The 22,159-nt window shown below is 39.8% G+C and overlaps 1 protein-coding gene across 1 annotated transcript in view; it reads left to right on the top strand.

The window, feature by feature from the left end:
- RAD51B (RAD51 paralog B) overlaps positions 1-22,159 on the top strand; it is a gene marked incomplete at both ends in the record, with an annotated part of 422,640 nt that overhangs the window by 247,822 nt on the left and 152,659 nt on the right. Inside the window, 1 exon segment of the mRNA XM_080618204.1 lies at positions 17,814-17,892. Within this exon segment, the coding sequence (XP_080474330.1) occupies positions 17,814-17,892 (79 nt within the window).

Raw genomic sequence — 22,159 nt, 5'->3', positions numbered from 1 at the left:
CATTCTTGCACAAGAATTCATTTACTCTGGTGCTTTTGTAACACTTGTCAGTTTATCTAAGAATCTAAATAGAAATGAAAGGACACTAGATAAAATAGAAAAGGACAGAAAAAAAACCTTAATTCATCTTTTTCTCTGACAGTTTTTTAATAAGCATTGCAAGTTTTCTTAATGAAGATTATTTTAATGTCAGATTGACAAAATATAGCAGCAGCTGTGCAAACTTCATAGATCTATAGCTCAGAGCATCCTAAACAGAGAAGCAGGAACAGCTGTGAGGCAGAGAGGCAAATTCAGTCATAAAGTTATACTGTGTATTCCTACTGAGGCTGGGAACACTGGTGGGTACTTTTTGTTAAATATCTTTGACTGATAGGCTAGTCAGCTCTCAGAGGAGACTCCTTTTTGGTTGCTGTTAACCTACACCAGTTACATGTTAACCATCTCAATATTATGTTATATATTTTTTAATTACTATGCAAGCATAGTAATCCATAAGAAGAATGTGGACCTGCTTGAGTGAGTCCAAAGGAGGGCCATGAAGATGATCAGAGGGCTGGAGACAGGCTGAGAGAGTTGGGCTTGTTCAGCCTGGAGAAGAGAAGGCTCAGAGGAGACCTTATAACAGTCTTCCAGTACTTAAAAGGGGCCTACAAGAAAGCTGGTGAGGGACTTTTTACTAGGGCAGGTAGTGACAGGACACGGGGAGTGGCTTTAAACTGAAAAAGGAGAGATTTAGATGAGATAATAGGAAAAAACTCTTCACCACGAGTGTGGTGAGGCACTGGCACAGATTGCCCAGAGAAGCTGTGGCTGCCCCATCCCTGGTAGTCTTTCAAGGCCAAGTTGGATGGGGCTTTGAGCAACCTGGTCTAGTGGAAGGTGTCCCTGCCCTTGGCAGGGGGGGATGGAACTGTATGATCTTAAAGGTCCCTTACAACCCAAACTTCTATGATGCATGTTATTAATCAGATAAAAATTCTTAGAAATCAGGGCTATGTCTCCCATTCTTTATTGAGAGCTACTTAAAGGTCAAGATAGGAGGGGTAAGATTACTGTAACGAAATCTGTTTTGAATATAAACAGAGAACTTCACTCTCTGACGCAGTTAACCCAATGCCCTTTACAAACACTGTATTTACAGTTCACTAAAACAGCTTAAAAATGGGAGATAGAAAGAATCAGATATGACTTTCAGGCTGTGGTCTGAATTGCCTGAAGAATGTTCTGTTTGTAAGCTTAAGTCCCTTCGCAGAGAGGGAATGAACACAAATTGCCATCCTGTTTATACAGAATCACTTTTCTGATTTTGGTTGGACTTCAGTTTGAGTTTTCCCCTGAAAACAGAATGGAACTAACCTAGGGCAGATTTTCTTCTCAATATCTGAAGAGTCATTGCTCCTAACATCAGAGTGGCAACAACCAAAGTTGTTTATCCTTGCAATGCCTTGGCATTTTTTTGTTTTAGTTTAGTTTAGTTTTGGTTTGGTTTGGTTTGTTTGTTTTTGGGGGGTAGGGTCTGTGTGTTGCAGGTTTTTTGTTTGGTTGGTTGTTGGTTTGTTTTGCCTTTTTTTTTTTTTTTTTAATTTGAAAACAAGCAAACTAAAATGCCTAACTCAAATTTAAGTGTTTATGATTCAGAAAAGTTCTGGTAAGTCTTGGAATATAGTATACTTAAATCTTGCAGGATTCTTAATAGTGAAAAAGGTCAGAATATCATTATAAAGGAACTGGACAACCTTAAGTAGTAAAAATATAGTGGAATGCAAGATTATAATAGAAATAATCTGATGAGTTTCTGCATTATGTAAAGAGCACACAAGTGAGGCTCACAGTGAGGCTGATACTGAAGTGGTTTAGTTTGTCACAGGAAAACTAATTTGACAGTGTAATGTAATTATGAAAAGGGTCTGTGCTGTCCTAGAATAGTTCAGGCAAGGTGTTTTCAAAGGAAAGAGAAAAGTGTTTGTACTGTTGTGGAAGAGCACTGGGGACATCTCTGGAATAATGTTTGGCCTGGACATTTGTGTTCAAGCTACTATCTTCTTCTTTCTTCTCCTTCTACTTATTATCTTCCCAGGAAAGGGTAAGTCCTACAGAGAATATATTTATTGACATAGCAACAAGTTTGAGCTGTCACTGGTAATAAAAATAAACCTCAGACAAAGTTCTAAAAGCAGACAAACTTTGACATACTGACTTCAGTGGGCAAAATGCATTGCATCTTCTGAGCAAAGCAAGGGATCACACATGACCTTCATGTTCAGGCACTGCAACCTTTACGATGCTCTAAACATTTTAAGGGAAAATCATCTTAGGGTCTTGTATATCTAGGATATTATACTTTGAACTTACATTTTTGCCTTTATGAATCGAAGGTAATTGAACTGTTCTAGATCAACAACCCAGGAGAATGACAGCCAGTGAGTGGCATTCAGAATCTCTTGTACAGAAAACTGTTTTCTTTGGTTCAGCCTTAACAATGTATCTACCCTGGGTAGGATCAATTAATCTAGAGGGATTTGCTCCACACAGACTTTTTGATCTTTGACTCTGCAATTCTTGTCTATGGTATCAGTGCCCTTAGCTGTGATCTAAAAACAGGCTGTAAAAAAAGAAATCTGAACTGCTTAGACAGTGAATAAAGGCTACTGGCCTACTTTAAGGAATAAGAACAACTTTGACATACCACTGTCTGAAATAGACTGTCCCTTAAAATGGATATTTTGATGGTCTCCAGTGTTGGTGACCTGTTGAGAGCTGCCTGGCCAACTTTATCGCATTTGTGCATCATATTGCATCAATAATATAATTAAATACAGTATTTTCACAATTCTACCTTCCCCTGGACTGATTGTTGTGACTGTTGGAAAAATATGATGGGATTTTAGGACATCTGCTCAATCAGGAATGGAAAGGATGAGTCCAGGAGATGGTGGTGCATTGTACCCATATTGCAGAAACACTGGAAAATGCTTGTGACTAAAATGTAAAAGGCAGTATAAATAGCTACCTGAGCCATCCTGATTCTAGCTCTCACAGGTAGTACTTATACTGTGCTTTGATTAGGGGTACATATTAACAAGAAACAGTAAATTTCTCAATCAATGTTTAAGTTCAGAGTTTCTGACAGACATGCTTCATGGATCACTTCAACTTTACAGATACTGGTAGGAAGTACTGTGAAGTGCAACTCAGTTAATGAATGGCATGACTTCTTCCTTGACTTTTCATACCGGAACAATACTAAATTGGAAAGAACTAACCAGGTCACTTGTCAATAAATGCCCTCGTCTCATCAAAAAGGTGCAGACCTAGGTTGTAATGTAGCGCTTGAGGCACTAGTGAGGTTCTCCACTGGAAAGGGCTCATTTGATTTGTCTTGGGTTTGCAAGAGCCTTTTACATGTGCATCACAGTGATGGCTCGTGGTCTCTCTTATCAGTTATTTCCTACAAGTGAGCCATGAGTCTCTGGCAGAAGTTCTTGCACTAGTCTTGTGTGAACAGTCAGCCTTGGCTGCTTCTGCCATTTGACTTCTGCTATTTGGCTGTGCAGATGTCCCTGCAGTTCAGGGTGTTCACGTGCTCCACAGCACTGCCCTTTAAGCTATGGAGTTTAGGTTGCAAAGACACCTGATCTGGCCTTGTACAGAGCTCACAGCGGTCCAGGCAGTTTGGCTTAGAGTCTGAGCTAATAAAGCCTTATCAGTCCTGAGCCAGCACTTCTGTTTTACTCAGCAAATCAATTTTTCTGATCCAAATTGTGTGTTTGTTCTTAACTGTCATTTCTCTTATTATCACTATTTATTTATCTATCTAATAATAAAATAAAACTCTGTACCCATAGTCATTTCAAGCTGCAGAAAGTCATCTAATCCCCTCTTAGCTTGTGTTGATGTTTCCAGCTGGATGTGGTACACCTACCAAACCCAAGAGAAAACTACTTTTTTCTCCTGTTTTCATACAGGAGTTTTACTTCTCATGTATGATCTTATAATGGCCATCTCAGTCTTCATCTGAAAGCAGGCTGAAAAGAGAAAATAAAAATGTAAATTAGCACAAAAAACTTGAGGAGTTTCTTACTCATCTAAATTAATTGGAATTAAATCTGGAAGAAAAAAGAAGCTAAGAAACTTCCTGTAAGCAGTGCAAGAAAGGTGGCCATTTCAGTGCCATAGCAGGAAGGCAGAGACTGAGAGATTTTTTTCATCCTTTTTTTCCCTACAGTTGTGCATTTTTTTGCTAGAGCTACATTTTTGTCCTTTGAGCATAACAAAATAACTTTTCAAAAGTTCACACATAGTTAATGCACACAGACCAATCTGAATTTCTCAAGCATAATCCCCGTGCAAGAGAACATCTAAGAGCCGTTAATGCTACTCCCAGTGATTTTGTGAAAAGGATGACCATTATGTCTGATCTTTGCTTATCCAAAATAAAAAGGTTTTTTAACCTTTGTTATTTGAGGCACACTGTCATCAAAAATTTCAGATCTGATAGGTTATAAAGCAATGTTTCAGGTTCTAGAGGGCTGTCCAGCCTTTACAACATCTCTGCCATGCACTGGAACAAGCATGTTTGCCTTCACCTGGTGGGAATTGGTGGGGATGCTCTATCCTCTGGAAATGTAAATTAAGTCTCCTGAAACATGTCATGTTATGGGAAAGTTTTTCTAGGACTCTGTTATTTAACAGTTGTACATTCAGCAATACAGATGATGTTTATAAGGCCATGAAGCTTGCTTTGAATGCATTGTTTTCCACTTCCTTGGTAAAATCTCTCCCAGTAATGTTATTGCTACAGATAATCTGAGTGGTGTAGAAAAAAAGTTTAAATCTGTTGCCCTTTCTCAACACCCATTAAACAAGACAGTACTCTGAAAGCACACACGTTGCATCTCTATGTATTAGCTCACAGATCTGTTAGCTTTTTTTTTTTCCTTATCCTTGTTATGTGATGCCCAGTGGATTCCAAAATACACTCTAGTGAGGCTTTGCATAAAATAATACTGCTGCCTCTCACATGTGAAATTAGCAGTGTTGTCTTAGTTTGTCTCTGGGGTTTTTACTTTTAGGAACAGAACAAAGTGAACACACAAAAAAAAATTGGAAAGGGTTTTTGTTTGTTTCATGTCAAAAGCATTTTGCAGCCACTAATGTGGGTGAAAAATATTTGTGCGGTGATCTAGGACTTGGTTGAATCCCAGTCTTTTTGGCCCAAGTCTGGGAATTTAAGATTATGCCTTTACATCAAGCAAGTATGAAGGACACTTGTTATTGCTGATGTCCAAAACCAATGAATGCAGGATGGTGAGACCACACTACTACTCTTTACTACTACTACACATACTACTACCTTCTACAATGGATTAATTTTCTTTCAATTGTAAATAGTAATATTGAGCTTTTTTGTCATTTGGGAAGCCAAAAGAAAGTGAAAGAAGGAATGAGCATTGGCTAAATAAAGATTTGATACACTTTAGAAACAAGCATTGGGGTTGAATTTGCAGTAGATACTTTTTTATCTGTAGAAGATAAATATGTTGCTAAAACTATCATAAAGAAAGTTCATAGAGATATGAAGAATAACAAAAGTAATACACCTTGATGGCAATGTATATGTTAATTACATACTTAAGAATGTATATTCCTTATGTTGTGCTGGTGAATTACACCAAGCTGATCTCCTCTGTGCAGTGATGAGGTCTGGATTCTGTTTGGATCCCTACCTCTGCAGCCAGAGGAGCCAGTGGCGTCTCTGAGCATGTGACTCTGTAGAGGAAAAAGGGAGCAGCCGCTGGGCTCCCATGCTGTCCTCCCTGCTGCTGATGTCTCTTCCAGGCAAGACTGACAGCCTGGGTGGAAGCATTATTCTGAGAGAAACTGCTCTGGTGATATTGTACCCTTAGGAGTCCTTTCCGATTTGGGATGCATGATCCTAGGGATAAGGCAGTGTTCCAGGAAGTGTTGTAAATAAGAATTGTATCTTTCGGCCCTTTTCTGATTTCCAGAACCAGAGTCAAATAGAACAGTATGGAAGGCTCTGGAAAGCTACATAAACTTTTATTTTTGGTTCTTCTCACTACCAGTGTGCTATAAGTCTGATGAGTGACCACAAGCTGCAACACAGAATTGCCCTTGGAGGCTGTGTTTATGCTACCCAAATACTTTGTCCAGCCGTAGCACCATCCTCAGGCCCCTTTTCTTGTTACTGTTTCATTGTGGTAACCCGGACATGCTGGCTGGCTGGCTGCTTTTCCGGTTAGTAAAAGCTACAAGCATTTTCTCCAGAGTTACCCTTCACATTGGACTACTACCAGGGCTTTGGGCCTCTAAAGTATTATAGCATAGGAAATCATCATGGCCAAACTCTTGTGAAGTTTCCTGGCCTCTAGAGGACTCTCCACTGGGAAAATAAGGAGAGACTCAGAAACAGAAAAGACGACAAAATTCATTTTACAAACTAGGGAATAATGCATGTGGCAGGAAGACAGAAAGTGCTTTTGGGAAGAGGAATTTCACAGGATTTGGTGTTACATGAGCAGAAGGGAGCTGACTGGCCCTGCATACCCTATATTTCATGCTGGGGAACTTCCACCAGAAATCTGGTTTAAGTGGAAGTATACTGGAGACAGCTTGTTCTTGTGCAGTTCCCTGGCCAGGTTGCTGCAGTTCAGACACAAATTGGATAAACATCTGGAATTGCGTTTTCTTTTCCAATTAAAACTTGAAGTTGCCCAATGTTTGCCTGGACAGTGCAGTTCTCTGCCACTGAAGTTATTGTTAAGTGACAGGAAAAGGCACTCTGGGTTAAAGGGTTCAAGGGTTTGCTTGCAGTCTGGGAGAGGACATCTGAGCAAAAGCAGCATTTTTTAGATTTGGCCTATGATACTCAGGACGGTCGTTGCTCTAGAGCACATCAGGACAGTTCACCTTGGAAAATTCTGCTTCTGTTGTCTGTGATATTCATTTGGGTTTTGATGGTTTCCTTCAACTGAAGTTATGTTTTCTCAGTCTAAGGAGCTCCTCATTATAGTGCCTGAAGCTAAACCCATGTCTGAATGGCAGTACGTATTACATGCTCATGTGTCTCACTTGAAATCCAATGTTTGGCACTCTGCAAGGACTGAAACAATTTGCAGGCTTGTCATCTGTTGCTAGCAACTGCCTAGATAGGGACAGCCAGAACAGATGCCTTTGTTCTGTTTTTATCAGAGGGGAAGGAATTGACCCCACTGAATATTTGTGAAAACAGATAGCAGAGCTGTTGCTTATTGAGCCTTTTGCTGTACCCTCTGGGTAAGGGAAAGCAGGTATCTTTGGAGCTGTGCCTACCTGGTAGAAAATTAATACAGTGGGATTGCTACAGATGTCTGTCTCCATGCCTGATTTTGGACTGAAGCAAAGAAATGCTACATGATTTTCATATAACTTAATGAAACAGTGGCAAGTTAATAAAGTCAGGAAGAAGACTCATGAATTCTGATTCCCTGGTCCTGGCATTATACACTATGAGAAAGTCCTTTATATATGTATTACTCTTTCAAAGAAAAGTCTGAAGCCAGAAAGGTATTGCGGGACCTGAAATTTGGAGAGTGTCCTCTTGCCTGGACTTGTCCTGTTTCTCCTCTATTCTTAAAAGATTCTTGGTTTTCATTTCTGTCTCCTCCTTTTGTTTGTTTTCCTTCCATTTCTTTCCTTTGCAAGTATTGAATGCTCCTCTGGGAGTAAGCCTAGCCACATGTGCGTGCAGCGATGGTTTATTTTTATTGGAGTTGTTGCCTGTGACTGTTATTCATTACTATAGGAAGAGCTGCACTAACAAACTGCTGAGAGCTTTCTTTTTTTTTTTTTCTTCCCTGTTATAAAAAATCCTGTTTTGTCCATAGCCACTAAGAGTATCTCCTGCTATCATTAAAACATTGAGAGTTTGGAGCTCGGGCACTGGTACTGCCTCCTGAATGTCCTGTTGTGTCTGGTGTTGCAAAGCAGAATCTTAGCTTATCTCAGCTTCCTTACATGTTGGCTCTTTATGTCAGCTTTTCAACCATCTGTCCACCTCTCTGCTACCAAAGCAACTCAGTTGGCCTCTGCTTGGGGAAGAGTTTGTGGTTGCACAGAGCTAGTGCAGTCACTGACTACTGATATATATATATATATATATATATATGTATACTGATAATGAAGGGTACAGCCAGAGCACCCCAAACAAGGTCTGCCTGGGTTGAAGTGACTGATTCAGAAAAGGCTAGTCAAAAGTAGTATAAATTGCCTTTACCTCACTTGCACTTCTATTGTTGACACTAGATAAGTAATCAACAGCCCTATTTCCTTAATTATATTCACACTTTATTTAGCACTGGCTCTTAAAATCAAAGGTACTCTGTCAGGATTTGACTGAGAAGGTTTTATTCTTTGTTATTAATTTCCGTTTTGTATTTGTGATGCTGATATTTCAGTATAAAGATTTCTTTGAATTATCCTGTGCTCAGGTTTTCCTTCGAGCTTTTCAAGGTTTTCCCTTCCTTAACTTTCTTACTCATATCAGCATCCACTGTTGGTGTTTCCCTGAAAAACTGTCTTAAATGCATCCTTCTGCATTTCTCCCTCACTTTTGTTAAGATGAGAGACAAAGACTTTGTGGCTTTGCAGTCTTAGCAATGTTTTTTAATATGTGGAATTTGTATGCATTGCACTAACAGAAAATAAACAGATGTGCTGCTACATCTATTTTGGGGTGTGAGACAACAGCAGGATGGTCAGCTGCCTTTTGTGTGTTCATTTGCTGTTGTTTCCAGATGTGCTCTAATGGACATTTGTAGGATGTACACACAAACTCTGCTTGCCTATTTTCTTGCACTAATTGGTTTGGATTTTTGGAATGCTGCTCATAAAGTGTCTCTAGCTGCCATTGTGGCTTTTCTATAAAGTAGTAGAAAGGAAACCCATTCCTAAACAGTTTCCTCTGGAGAGGATTTTCTTATGGGGGAAGGAGAGGTACAATCAATTTAAATTGCTCTATAAAGAGTTTTATTGAGCTGTGGACCCTTAACCTGGCCTTGATGAAAGCCTTTTCAAACAGCTGGACTTCAGGGAACCACATCTGTCAGGTCCTGTGCATGGCACAAATGAAATGATCTTTTCCTAAGAAATTATTTTAATTGTGATTTTTTTTTAGTGGGTTTTTCTTTTTTGTGTTTGTTTTGTTTTGGTTTTGATGTTTTTTGTTTAAGTGGTGGGGACTCCACATCTATTGCCAGTACTGGGGCACATTTGTATCCTCACTTCTCATTGTTTACTAGTGCTCAAGACATCTTAAGATTTCCCTGTGTCAATCCATTGAGTTTGTTTTTACTAGGGAGAATATATGTGTGGAGTCTAGATGCTTAGGAAAGCTGAAGGATGACTGCATGTATCTCTTTTCCCTCAACCTGACAGTTTTTCCTTTTTATTCCCAATTGTTACTCAATTTCTAATGTAGCCTTTTCTACTGACAAGCATACAGGTACAGACAGTACTTCTGGGGTGGCTGAGCTTTCTTCTGCTTGAAAGGCAAAAATCTGTCCGTAGAGAACTTTCCCTTGCAACAGGGTATGGAGGAAGATACAAAGCAGGGGATAACCGTTTCCTGATAAAGACAAACTCTAAAGTGATTTGCTTGTGAAGGCAATATGATTTGATGACATTTTATTCATATTTTGGTACTGATATCACCTATAAAGTCTTTAGGAATGTATTTAATTTCTGAACTTCAGTTTACCCTTATGCATAATGGGGTTGCTTTTTCCTCAGTCTTGTAAAGTGTTTTTAAAACCTGCAGATTTAGGTACCACATACAAGTAAAATGTTGTTATCCCAAGAATCATTTGTGGTGAGAGATCAGTAAATTGTTTATAGGTATATCCTACGAGCTTAGTAAATGACTGCAGGATACCTAAACTACATTTTTTCACCAGAGCACCGGAAACCTTTCAGGATCACTTTTTGCTTCTGCAACAAGACGCAGTTATCTCCCAAGGTAAATCAACCTACTGTGAGAGTAAAGCCTCAGATTGCTCCAAGGTCTAACAAGCACTAGTGTGTGGTGAGGCTTGGCAGAAAGCACAACCATTTTTCCTCCTACCTTGTAAAATGCTGTTGCACTGCCCTGAAGGATGTTTCAGTGTGAAGAGGTAGCAGGGGACAGCTGGTATACCTGCTGTGTGAAGCCTTAACACTGCAGTGTTAGCGTCTGTTAAGGAGGTCTTGGTTCTCTCCTTGGGCACCTTTCCAGTGGGCTGGAGGCAGCATGACCTGTGGGATTGGGAAAGAGAGCTGGCCCTGGGAACTGGGTTGTAGCTCCTACTCAAAAGTAAATTACCTACAGAATAAGGACTGCTACTTTTGTTTCTAGAATATATCAAATTCCTGCACATAGGGCCCAAGAAGTACCAGAAGGGAAGGCAGTAAAAACAGTTATGAGCTCTGCTAGGATATCTGATGCAAAGTCAGCTTTGTTGTTTTTCTTACTGGCTTTTTCCTGGGCTCTGTTGCAGCTGAAAAAACAACCCTTCTAATCTACAATAAGAAGGGAAATTCTGGCGTGAAGATTGTCCACCCAGACAATTTGGCACAATTAGGGGAAAGATTTGTTTAGCTTAGCATTGATTTTATTAGTACATGAGTCTAACTGAACCTTTGAGATAGTCTTTTCCCTGTTGAATGACACTGTCAATGGTGTAGTTTTCCTTCTCAGTTCTCAGCTATGCTCTTCAAGTGAATGTGGTGTAACTAGGAATTCTCCTGAAATGCACCAACTATTAGAAGGGGTTGTTTACTGCAATAGGACAACAATATGAATTAGGAAAACCCCGGCAAGCCAGCATTGTGTCATTCAGGGCAGCAAGGGTAGTGAGAGTCAAACTCCTTGCACAGATCTCATGTATTTGGTCAGTAGATCTAAATTCCAATATATGTATTGGCTGTAAATGTGGTTTTGTTATTCATTCAGTCCTTAGTGCACATACACACATTTTATCAGTACAAAAGATGAGATAAGGTAAATCTAGCAGAAAAGGAAATCTAAGGAAAAACTTAACACAGAACAAAATGAAAAGAAAAGAATACGTGCACTGCTAAAAAGCTGACATACTTTAGGAGAGGCTTCACATGGTTTCATTCGTATTTCTCAGGCATTGCTAAGAACAAATTTCTTGTAATAGTCTCAGTAAAAAAAATGGTGAAGAAACTGGGTGTCCTTCCAGTCTAAACAGAAATGGTATATTAAAGGTTAATACAGCTGATTTTGTCAAATATTTTATTGAAACATCTTAGTCCATTACTTTTGTTAAAATCATTAGTTTTCCATTATGAAATCATATTTTTTTTACCATGTGAGAGCTCATGGCTCAGTCAAAATCATCTTATTGTTTCACTATTTGGTAGTTTATCATCCTGGCATTTTGAGAACTAATTTGATATAGGATGCTGTCCCCTTCATCATCCTTACTTTTTTTGGCAGGACACTGGCTTCATTTCTGGTTATCAGACTACTTACAAAAGTCCATCCAATACGTTTTCCAATTCATCACTTTCCTTGCTATTGACAGGGGATGTTGTCCCAACAATAATTAGTATTTTACGCTGGGCTTCTGCAATCAATTTCTGTGATTCATTTCTTCCATAAATCCTATAAAGAATAAACTTTATTAAGAAAAATACTTTCCCTAATTAAAAAACAAACTTTAATTTACAATTTTTCTGCTGTCATCAATTCTCTCTAAGCCTTTTGTTTCTCAACTCTGCTTGTCTCCCATTTATCTTCCTTTATCTAATCTAATGGTATCTATCCAGTTTCTATTCACTTTTCATCAAGGTGATATATTTCCTTTTCCATACTACCTTTGTATTATTAACATGCCTCATGGCAGAAATCAGTTTTCAGTTGTTTTATGTTTATTCTACATTTTTGGCAAATAATAAATAACTATTATAAACCTCCTGTCAGGGAAATGTGATGCTAGAAAGGAAGGAAACCAAGGTTTGACCATTTTGTATGGTTAGGACTCTGCAAAACTTAAAATAGTTTCGATTTTTTCTTCTCTCATTCACCTCTATCATTCACGCTTTAGCAGGACAGCAGAATAATAAGAACTGCATCTGGATTTTATATTCCATTCCAGAAGCTTATGGATAGATCATGGGTAGCTTTCCAGAAGCATCATGGGTAAGATTCAGTACCATTTTATCATTTTTTTATGTCTATTTTCATTTCATAATCTAAAAAATTATTTTTGTAGTCTAAATACCTGTTAAGTTTTTTAGACTATTATTTACCATTACAGTTTACTCATCTCAAAATTTGTACTCCTTTTAGTGCAACTTTGTGTTAAGATGAAAATATTCTGGTTAGGCCTGAATTTCATCTTTGATTCCTTGATTAAATAGCACTTATAAAAGCTGTGTCTTTTGCTTATCTGAAATAAATTCCTTTACATATGTTGCAGACTTTAGTGGAGTTGTATTTTCTTTTCTTTTCTTTTCTGAAGTGAAAAAGAGGAAATCTTTTATGTTGGACTGAAAATTTAGGTTCTTAATCTTAACTTTGGGAAAGTAAGATTGTGGAAAGAGGTTTCTGTTTCAGCTTGTTAAAAAAAAATGTGATTCAGATCCAAGTTCAGATAATAAACCTTTCTGTACTCTCTCCAGTTTTTAGCCAGGACTGATTTAGAATTGGAACAAGAGATAAAGTTAAATATAAGTGAATTTTAGAAATTCCTGTTCTGCTTGACCTGTCTGCTTCTGAGTTATCCTGGAAGACCCCTTGTGTTCTCTACATCCTCAGGTGGCTGCTTAGAGTCTCAGGGAGAGGAGCAGATGCTCACCAGAAGATATATATGAGAAGACTTTAAATTATAAATTCTGTATTTGAAAATGAGCAACTTTTTCTTGGTTTATTGACCACAAAGATCCTTACTTGCATATGAAACATCAAAGGACATTGTTAGAATGTATTGTTCCAACTCTGTCAGTTCTATCAGCATAAAAAATGAGTTGGCAGGGCTTCGGTGTTTCTCAGGATGCCCATAGGATTTGAAGAGACTTCATAGGTCATGGTGTGCATCCCAGGCACTGCTTTGTATCCCTTTCATAAAATTTTAATCTGAATCCTAAAAACAAAGATTCTTTTTTTATAGCCTCGCTTCTTCCAGTTGAAGGCTTTTCCAGAATCAAACTTTGCTAATGGTTATAAACTTTCAAATTTTCAGCCAAATTGTCTTCATGGCTGCACATTTGTTCTTGTGCCAGGGTTGTCAGTTTCAGAAGCTCTTCTCTTTCCTCCTGCTCCATTCTCTTGTTTCCCCTCTCCCCATTCACTTACACACATAGACAACAGTCGGCCTTCATTAATGCTAGATTCACTGAACTAATTTTTTCTAGTGGCCTCTCAGATGAGTGCTCCATTCTCCTCACCAGCATATAGCCCATCTCTTGCAGTTCAAGTTCATGGGTGGCCTGTACTATACATGGTATTCCAGATTAAACCTTGATAATGGCTTGTAAAGAAACACCAAGGTATCCCTGGGTTTGCTAGGTGTATATGGTGGTGCGCTGTATGATTGGATCTGCTGTTGCCCTGGTTACATCACCTTATGGGTCAGTGATCTTGCGAGGTGCTTATATAACTGGAAAGTGTTTTCTTTTCAATAACTGTTTCCCCTTTTGCCTCACAGCTTCTGTGCTTATCCTTGCTTTCTTCATTATCAGTTCCCATTTAGCAGTGTTAAAAGCTTTACAGAGATCCAAATAGATAAGGTCAAATTTATTTCAGATTCCTAAAAAGTTCAAAGGAGGGTGTCAGGTATGTCTGGAATGACATCCGTTTTGTTTTATGCTGTTTTCCAAGTCTTTACCTATTCTTCCTTTCAAAATTTCTGCATGATAGTGAAATCACATTACAGGCCTCAGCTCACCAGTTCACTTTTATTTTTAACCTTCTCTCTGAGGACTGTTTGTTGCTTCTCGGTTATGTTGCATCAGCTTCAATTTCATAGATGTATGACAAATGCTACTTATCAGACCTAAATTCACATGCTGATTCTTACAGTGTTTTTTCAATAGAGATTATCTGTGTTCTACTGAATGCACTGAACTCTTGGAGTTTTCTTCCCACTCTGTTATTATTTCTATATCTCTATGATACAGATAATTCCTATTATCTGCCTCTTACTCTTTTTCAGCATTGTCCTGCTTGTAGAAGAACTGATAATTTCTTCACTCATATCTCATATCATTATCACTATGCCAGTATCTTTTCATTATACCTCCCATTTTTATTGCATTTTTGGTACTGTTAATAATCTTTGCAGGGTCAACATTACCTTGATTTTTTGTTTTTTATTTATACTTCCATTTTTTAGCCTCCAAGACATAATTTGTATTTCCATCTATGTTTGATAACTTCTTTCTGTATACATAAGAACCTACTCTGTGCTGGCTGTTCTAACCAGAGGATGGTTTGCAATGACCTTTTACCTTTGTTGGGTTTTTTTTCTCTTTGGTTGAAACACAAATCTAAGTAAGTATTTACTTTTTTTCAGTTAGGTTAATGCAGATATTGGTGTTATAAGAAAGAATTCTATGTACTCTATCTGGTTGTGAAATATGCAATCATAGAATCATAGAATCATAGAATAGGGTTGGAAAGGACCTTAAGATTATCTAGTTCCAGCCTGCCTGCCATGGGCAGGGACACCTCACACTAAACCATGTCACCCAAGGCTCTGTCCAGCCTGGCCTTGAGCACCACATGGGATCTTCTCAGTAAGCAAACATTCAAAATAAAGCAATACCTTTGAATTCTGAGCTGTTCTCATTTCACTAGGAAGGAAGCTAATTCTGAGCCTGAGATGTAACTCAGAAGAAGCAGCAGCCCTTCAGAGGGGCCCAGTGATGTACTGCTGAAAGGATGTGATTTATTGTATTTTTTCATTGCTATACTTAGTTATACACACACTGTAACTGCATAAAAATGCAGTAACAGAACGTACATAGGGTTATTTGAATGTCTGTCCATTTGCACGTACAACTGTGCCTAGTGCACGTGCATATATGGGTTAGTATTTATGTGCATAGACCAGCACAGAATGCCAAAAGTTTGACCTTAGCATAAGATTTGTAACCGTTTCACTTCGGGCCTTTCTGATTAAACATCCAGTTACTGTGGGAGACCCTGTAGCTGAGCATTTGCGCAGGTTTTCCACCCCATCCTCTCGCTCATGTTCTCAATGCTGAGGGGTATGTGAAGTACCAGGAAGCACTCTGCTGTCCTCCTGGCAGAGTTTCCTCCTGTGGCATCAGTGCCGGCTCTGGAGATAATGGTGGGAAGGGAAATTTGGGTTTTGTCAAAGTGCGCCAGGGATGTGGGATGTGACATGCCCCTCCTTCCTCCAGAAGTTCATTCCAGAGAGAACAGTAATTAACATGAAAGAGGGGAAAGTGCTACCACAGCAGTTTTCCTACTTGGAGTAGTTCACAAAGGTTGTATTGCACCCTGAGGTGGTTTTGCCAGCTTCATATGACTGAAAGGAAAACATTGACATTTGGACTGGTTTGATGTTCTCTGGCTATACTGTGGTCTTTATGTGCCTGCCTTTTTACTGCCTGAAGAAGAAGGGAGGCTATGTTTGGTTTAAATTCTGAAAACGTAAAAACGTTTGCTAGCTGTGGGTAATAATGGTTAGATTTGAAGAACCAAATATCTGAGGATTTGGTTTCTTCAGCCTCTGTCAGAATCAGATGAGGAAAGGTTGCAAGGCATCTAAGCATAGTCATGTCTGCAGACTACATACAAATGAAACCAACCTACTATACAGACACCCTTTGCGTTTAAAGTGCTACAGAAAAGTCACACAAGCCTTGATTCTGCTGCAGATTTTGCTACCAAATCCCGTGGTTACCTAAGGACTCTGCAGAGCTCGAACCTCTGGTGCTTGATATTGTTAATCTTACGTTTGTGAATAAATGGCCTAGTCCTGTATGTCTGTGAAGTGGTTCAATACTGGCTGACTTTCCAGTGAAATGTGAGCAGTTTTGGTGAGCATGAACTTCCTTGCTTTTTTGTAGTCTCTCTTGGCTTTTGTAAAACCTGTTCACTGTTTCCTTGCTGATCATTAGGCACCACCAACCGAAATTCATATGCAGTGACCCTTATGAGTGCTTGAATGCTTGGCAGAATTAGGGCATGACCTTTGGAAATAATTGGGGGGGGAGAGGGTTACTCCATTTGAAATCAGCAGGACCCGTTGTGCCCCACACCTCTAAAAATAAGATTGTTCCTGTCTGTAATTCTAAGAAGTCTGTACTTGGATGTCTCTGAGAGACGGCTGCCTCTCTTGGGCTGAGAGGGTGTAGTATCTGATGGGGCTTTGGAAATGTAGGCCCTGAGGAGTGTGAAGGTTCCACAACACGCAGCTGGGCAGGCCTCATGGGTGGGTTACATGAAACCAGTGCACTGAAGGAAAAGAAGTCGTCAGGCCTGCTCTGAGCCCCAAGCAGTCATGGCTTAGGCTCTCTAATACTGCTCTGCTTGGAGCAAATCCCTGCAGAGGATCAGCATGGGCTGAGGAGGAGCTTCCTGCCCAAACTATGTCCTCAGAGGCCAGGAAGGTGGGAAGGCTTTTCCAGGGTGCACAGCCATGGCTGGGAGAGCTGGTTTCCAGTTCCTGGCCTTTTCTTCTACTTGTTGAAAAGGTGAGCAGAGAAATGTGTTTCAGCTTTCATGAGCAGCTCCGTGCCAGAGGCAGAGCAGCAGCATGCTTTCTGCTTCAGCCACTGCTGTCCATGTCTTCTGCAGGCCCACATGGGGACTATTAGATCAGTGTTTATGCTGATCATGCTGTGGGCAGAGCTTACTAAATTTTTCATTAAAATGTGTCTTTCATGTAGGTGAGAGAATGGGAGGTATTTTAGGCAAGCTGTGAGGGAGCAGTGCTCGGCAGTGAGCAAAAATCAAACAGCCAAGCAATAAAGCCTAGCACGTTTGTGTGAGTTTGCCACTGTGAGTCCCACATCACCTGCCCTGCCAGAAAACCCATTTCTTTGTCTCCAGAGCTCTGCTGCTGCTCATCTTTCAACTCCATAGGAGCCAGAGAGCTTGGGATGTTTCTGGCCTGACCATGGAAAGCCAGCACACACAAAAGCTGAGCTAAATTCAATTGTGCTATACATCCCAAGGGAATTCCAGTTCCTGTTTTGATACTCAAAGGTTAAGATCCTTGAATGAAGCTTGACTTGGTCATTACCCCTTTTGCAAAAGAGAACATCCAGATACTTGCTGTTCCTGGTGTGACAACCCACAGGTGGTCCATGCTGCTTCCAGGGACGGGAGGAGTTCTTGTTCTTCAGTTCCAGGTGGAGTCCTTGGAGAAGGCAAGGGGCTCATCCATAGAACAGCTAAGGACAATTAAAACTGTGTTTCTCAATAGCAGTTGCAGTTTTGCTCAAGTTTGTGTCTGAGTACAACTACTTGATCCAGCAGGCATTATTAAGCTTCACAGGATGCCAGTAAGACAGGCAAAATGTGCTGCTTTTTTTTGATGGTGGTTTTCTAGGACCTGTGAATCATTTTAAAATCGCAGCATGGTCTATACATACGTGTAAGAAGACTTCAACTTCTTAGAAGTGACAGGGCTAGATCAATGACTACCTTGTTATTTGTGCAGTATGCTTTACTACTTCGGAAAATTAAATCCAGTGAGATTATTCAACAGATTTGAGCTCTGATCAATATGTTATAAAGATGTGTACTTATATATTACTTGTTTGTTTTGCAGCTCCTGGTTGCTAAATCCCCTGTTGCTCCATTCTCTGCCTTTTTCTATACCATTGAGAAATCAGGCTTGGTTCTTCAAGGTAAGACCAAAGCATTGATTGTTTTGCCTTTTCAGTTAGTATTTTAAGCAAGCTGAATGTAGGTAACAGCATCTATGGCTGAAAATGAAGCTGTTTATACCTGATTAAAAACTCCCACATTTAACAGTCTGGCTAACAAGGGCAGCCCTCTGATATACTCACTGTTTTGTCTTGGATTATACTAAATCAGTTGTTGCATATTCCGGTGGATCTAAGAATGGGCCCTGAAATTATTAATCAAAGCTCCCTGTTTTCCTGCAAGGTAAAGTAGAATGGTTCTGGCGACGTTGCCATTGGGTAGATTTCTCCAGGAGAAACATACCTATCTACCATTAATAACCTGCTCTAATAAATGGTTATTCTTTAGCAAATGGCTCGACATCAGTAAAAATACAGGAAATTAATATCTGTTCTCTATTTTTGTGATTAACATTTCAATGCTAGTGCCCCATGGCCCAGATTCTCTGGGATATGAGGTAGTGCACTGAAAAGCTGTATATTACTACCATCATGTCAGGGAACTAGGGTTCTGTGTGGCCATGTCCTAAGCCATGTACTTTCAGACCACAGCAAAAGGGAAGTTCAGCCCTTCCCTTTTTTAACCCATCTATCCTAGTAAGTCTCCCTTTAATACCCCTACTTTTTGATAGACATTCATAGATCAATTTTGTTGAATTGCTGTCTTTTGATATGCAGCCTGGCTCCTAATTGCTGCATCAGTTCAGCAGACTAAATAAAACTAGTCAGCGCCTGTCACTTTTTGTTCAGAGGATATGCTCTGATATGCAGCCATGGCATTAAAAAAAAGTGAGTATCACTGTTTCTGGGGTCACTGATCCCACAAAGCACCTCGAACATTTTAAGGTATGCAGACAGTTCCTTCTGATTGCCCATCTCTCACCTTCAAACGGGCTGTACCAGACCAGCAACATGTTTACTTTTACTAGTGACTAAATACACTTACATCTCTGGTGATACATAACATAGGAAAACAAAAGAATCAGAAATATTTTTATGCTGCATTTTTGCTTCCATTTGATACATCTACATAATGATAATAGGGAGGTGGGGGTGTCCATCTGGTGTTTCCTAAGAATTTAGGTACTATACCCACTGTATTCTCAGATGGCATTTTGGGAATTTGATCTGGTTTGTTACCAGTAATTTTAAAAAGGCTACAGGAACTACAAACAATTTTTATTAGTTTAAACTGAGATGGCTTGCTAGAGTTGGTCTAGATATATTTTGGTTCAGTATAGGGCAGAAGACAAGCTACTTTTCCATGTTGAATATTTTCTGAGTTGCAGAGATGTTTCTCGTCGTTATAAAAAGGCATTATAAAAATTTCCTGCTCTGTCCTTGGGCACTGATGTAAGTGAAACTCTGGGAAAGAAAGATTTCCCGTTTCAGAAATGGGAAGCATTTGTTCAGAGAGGATCTTTGTTTCAGTTCTTTTCTGTGAGACAGGACTATAGCTTTCCAAGGAGTGAACCTTACCTTTAACAAACAAATGGGCCTGGTAACACATAATGATGGTGGAGCAGGACTCTGATGGAAGGATAGCACTATATTAGGAGTATGTGAATTGCTCTCTTCCCTGTATTCATGTTTCTGGGCTGCACGTTTAAACCATCATTCACTGTTTTTCTAAAATCAGGGGAGATACCATTTTGTATTTCTTAAAGTAAATGCTGTCTCTATTTCAAGCATTCTTTGTACATTTTGGAAGGCAGCTTGAAGCTCCTGTTTTCTACACCATTATGTTTCCTGTTTAGATATTTTTCTTCATGATGGGTATTAAGGAAGGGCATGGTTCCCCTGATAGTGTGTCCCAGACTATTTTACAGAGACTTGCAAGCACTTACACACAAACCATCTAAGTTATTCAAAGCAAATATTGCATGTTCTCATCCCACATTTCAATGATCATTATTTCTATGGAAAGAGTAAGTGAGCAAATCACCTGGAAATGGATGTTTCAGATACAACGGAGAAAGGGGCACAAGGTTGCTTTGTGCAAGAGTGGCTAGGGTTTCTATGAGAGTTGTAGCTGGTGCTTCTTTCCAAAGGAAAGCTGGACACAAGGTAAGATATCAGTAAGTCAACTGGCCATGGGTCAGCCAGTGAGGGATTGTCCCTGTGTTGCTGCTTGAGGGACATCGTATAGCGCTAACAAGTGGAATCTGTCCTGCAGACTGATTGCAAAGGCAGCTTTCCCATTCAGGCTTTGTTGTTGAATTCAGTTGGTGTCAGGAGGTGAGCACATTCAGGGTGGCTGATGGGAACAAGTGGATGGGTGTGGGAACTGGTGAGAAACAGCAGCTGGCTGAAGTGCCCAGGATTCCTTCTTTTTACTCAGGGGGTCCCATCCTGGGACCATTAGCCACTAGGCCATAAACAAATTGATATCGGAAAATGTGGCTGGAAACTCCTTGATTAGAGAGGGTGAATGGGGAATGAAAGACAAAGTGAACGTGTGATTTAACAGTTCCATAAGCAATTTCCATTGTCAACTCTGAGGGATTAGGATGTGTGGAATAGGCTAAAAATGAGGAGGAGCTCCCCCCCTTTTTGTTCTGTGGCCTGGAGGATAATAAAACGGCAGGAGAGGCAGTGCAGCTAGTTAGGGATTTCACAGGCTGCTATTTGATGCAGTTTAAGGAGCCCTTCTGCTATTGTTGCAGTTAAAATGGGAAGCGGAACTGTTCTCCATTCGCAAAAATCTCCAGCGTCCTCAGGAAGAGGGCTGAGAGCAAAAGGCTATTAAGATGGTAATGCTGCCCCATTTGGAGGAGTGTATCAAAATCCTCTTTGTCAATGTAAATCGCTGCTCTGTTTCCCTGGTATCTTTGCATCTCATGGCCTCAGTGCAAGAACAGAGTGTTTGGAGGAGACCCTAGTGAAGGCAGAGCTGCTTCTCTTTATTGTCAGAGGTTGCTCCAGGTTGCCCAAGGGTGCCACAGAGAAAACTTCTTTGCTTTTATAAACTTGAAGTGTTTTAGGGATGAAAAGAATCAGTTTATTCACTCATTCTTTTATTTCCATTTGCAGACTAGAGAAACGAAATTTGATGGTTGGAAAGCAAGGTTTGTTAGTCAGAGATTTAGCAAGGGAAGTCAGCCTTCATTATCCTGCTTTCATTGCTTCAGTATGCACTGTGCTGTGGAGGGGGTGGAGTGCAAACAAAAAAAAAAAGCCTTAATTGCCTTTATATTGCAATACAATGTCATGTAATGTCCTGCATGCTGTACAACGTGACTCCATATGAACCTGAATTAAGAATGCAAAATCTCTGTTTTATAGAGATCATAAACAGGAAGGCAGAAGCCTGGACCTAAGCACTTCAAAATATTGGAAGTTTTGCTGTCTGCTTGTGTGTTCTGTTTAAGGACTTGCCATTGCTTCCCTAATTCAATGCCCTAGGTAAAGTAAATGAAATGATACTGTTAAAAAGAAGAATAACAGCAAAAAAGCTCCAAACCTGACTGATTAAGGGTGCAAGTCACAAGATGATTTTTCTCATTGGCAGTGATATAATTTCTGATCTGGATTGGAAATCACTAGCAGGTAATTCTGTTTCTGGTGTATCAGTCAGAACAGATTCTGGTCTATTCTCCCCTTGTAGTTTCATTGATGCTGAATGTCACACATACTGGATTAGGGCAGCTGAACTTGAAGATGCCACTTAGCCATACAAGCACATATGCAAAAAAGAAGATAGGCTGAATAAACTGACGTCAGTTTTAAGCTGTGTTTGGTGGGCAGTCGTCCGAGTCTAACTTTAGAAGCAGCAGCATTCTGGGATATAAATAGCAAGCAACAGAGCCTAGCTATTAGCAACTGATAGCTTGGCTGTTTGTGGATGTAAGTCTCATTCCATCTCACCTAAGTAAATGCCCTCTGTTACCAAGAGGATGGTGCTGCAAAAGAGGACAGGGAAGCATGGTGGCTGGTTGCCAACTGGAGAGTCTTTTTGCTAAATGCTTTAACCAACTGATTAACATTGCTCTTCACTGAAAGAGCTCAGAGGCACCGAAAACGTAAGGTGAATAATACTAGTGAGCTAGGACTTGCTTTTGAGTAATGATTTATTTTCAATTTCATAGGGTTTAAAGATGGGTGGAATCAGCAGTTCATCCAGACTGACCTCCCATATATCATGCATGTTTCCTTCAGATATGTGATAACTTGTTACACTGAATCATGTCTTCTAGAAAGGCATTCACTTTTATTTGAAGACGTCAAGAAATACAAGTTCCTGGTTTGT

This window comes from Psittacula echo (genome assembly GCF_963264785.1).
Source record: "Psittacula echo genome assembly, chromosome: 5".
NCBI classification, from domain to species: domain Eukaryota; kingdom Metazoa; phylum Chordata; class Aves; order Psittaciformes; family Psittacidae; genus Psittacula; species Psittacula echo.
This window is presented reverse-complemented; position numbering and strand designations above follow the sequence as displayed.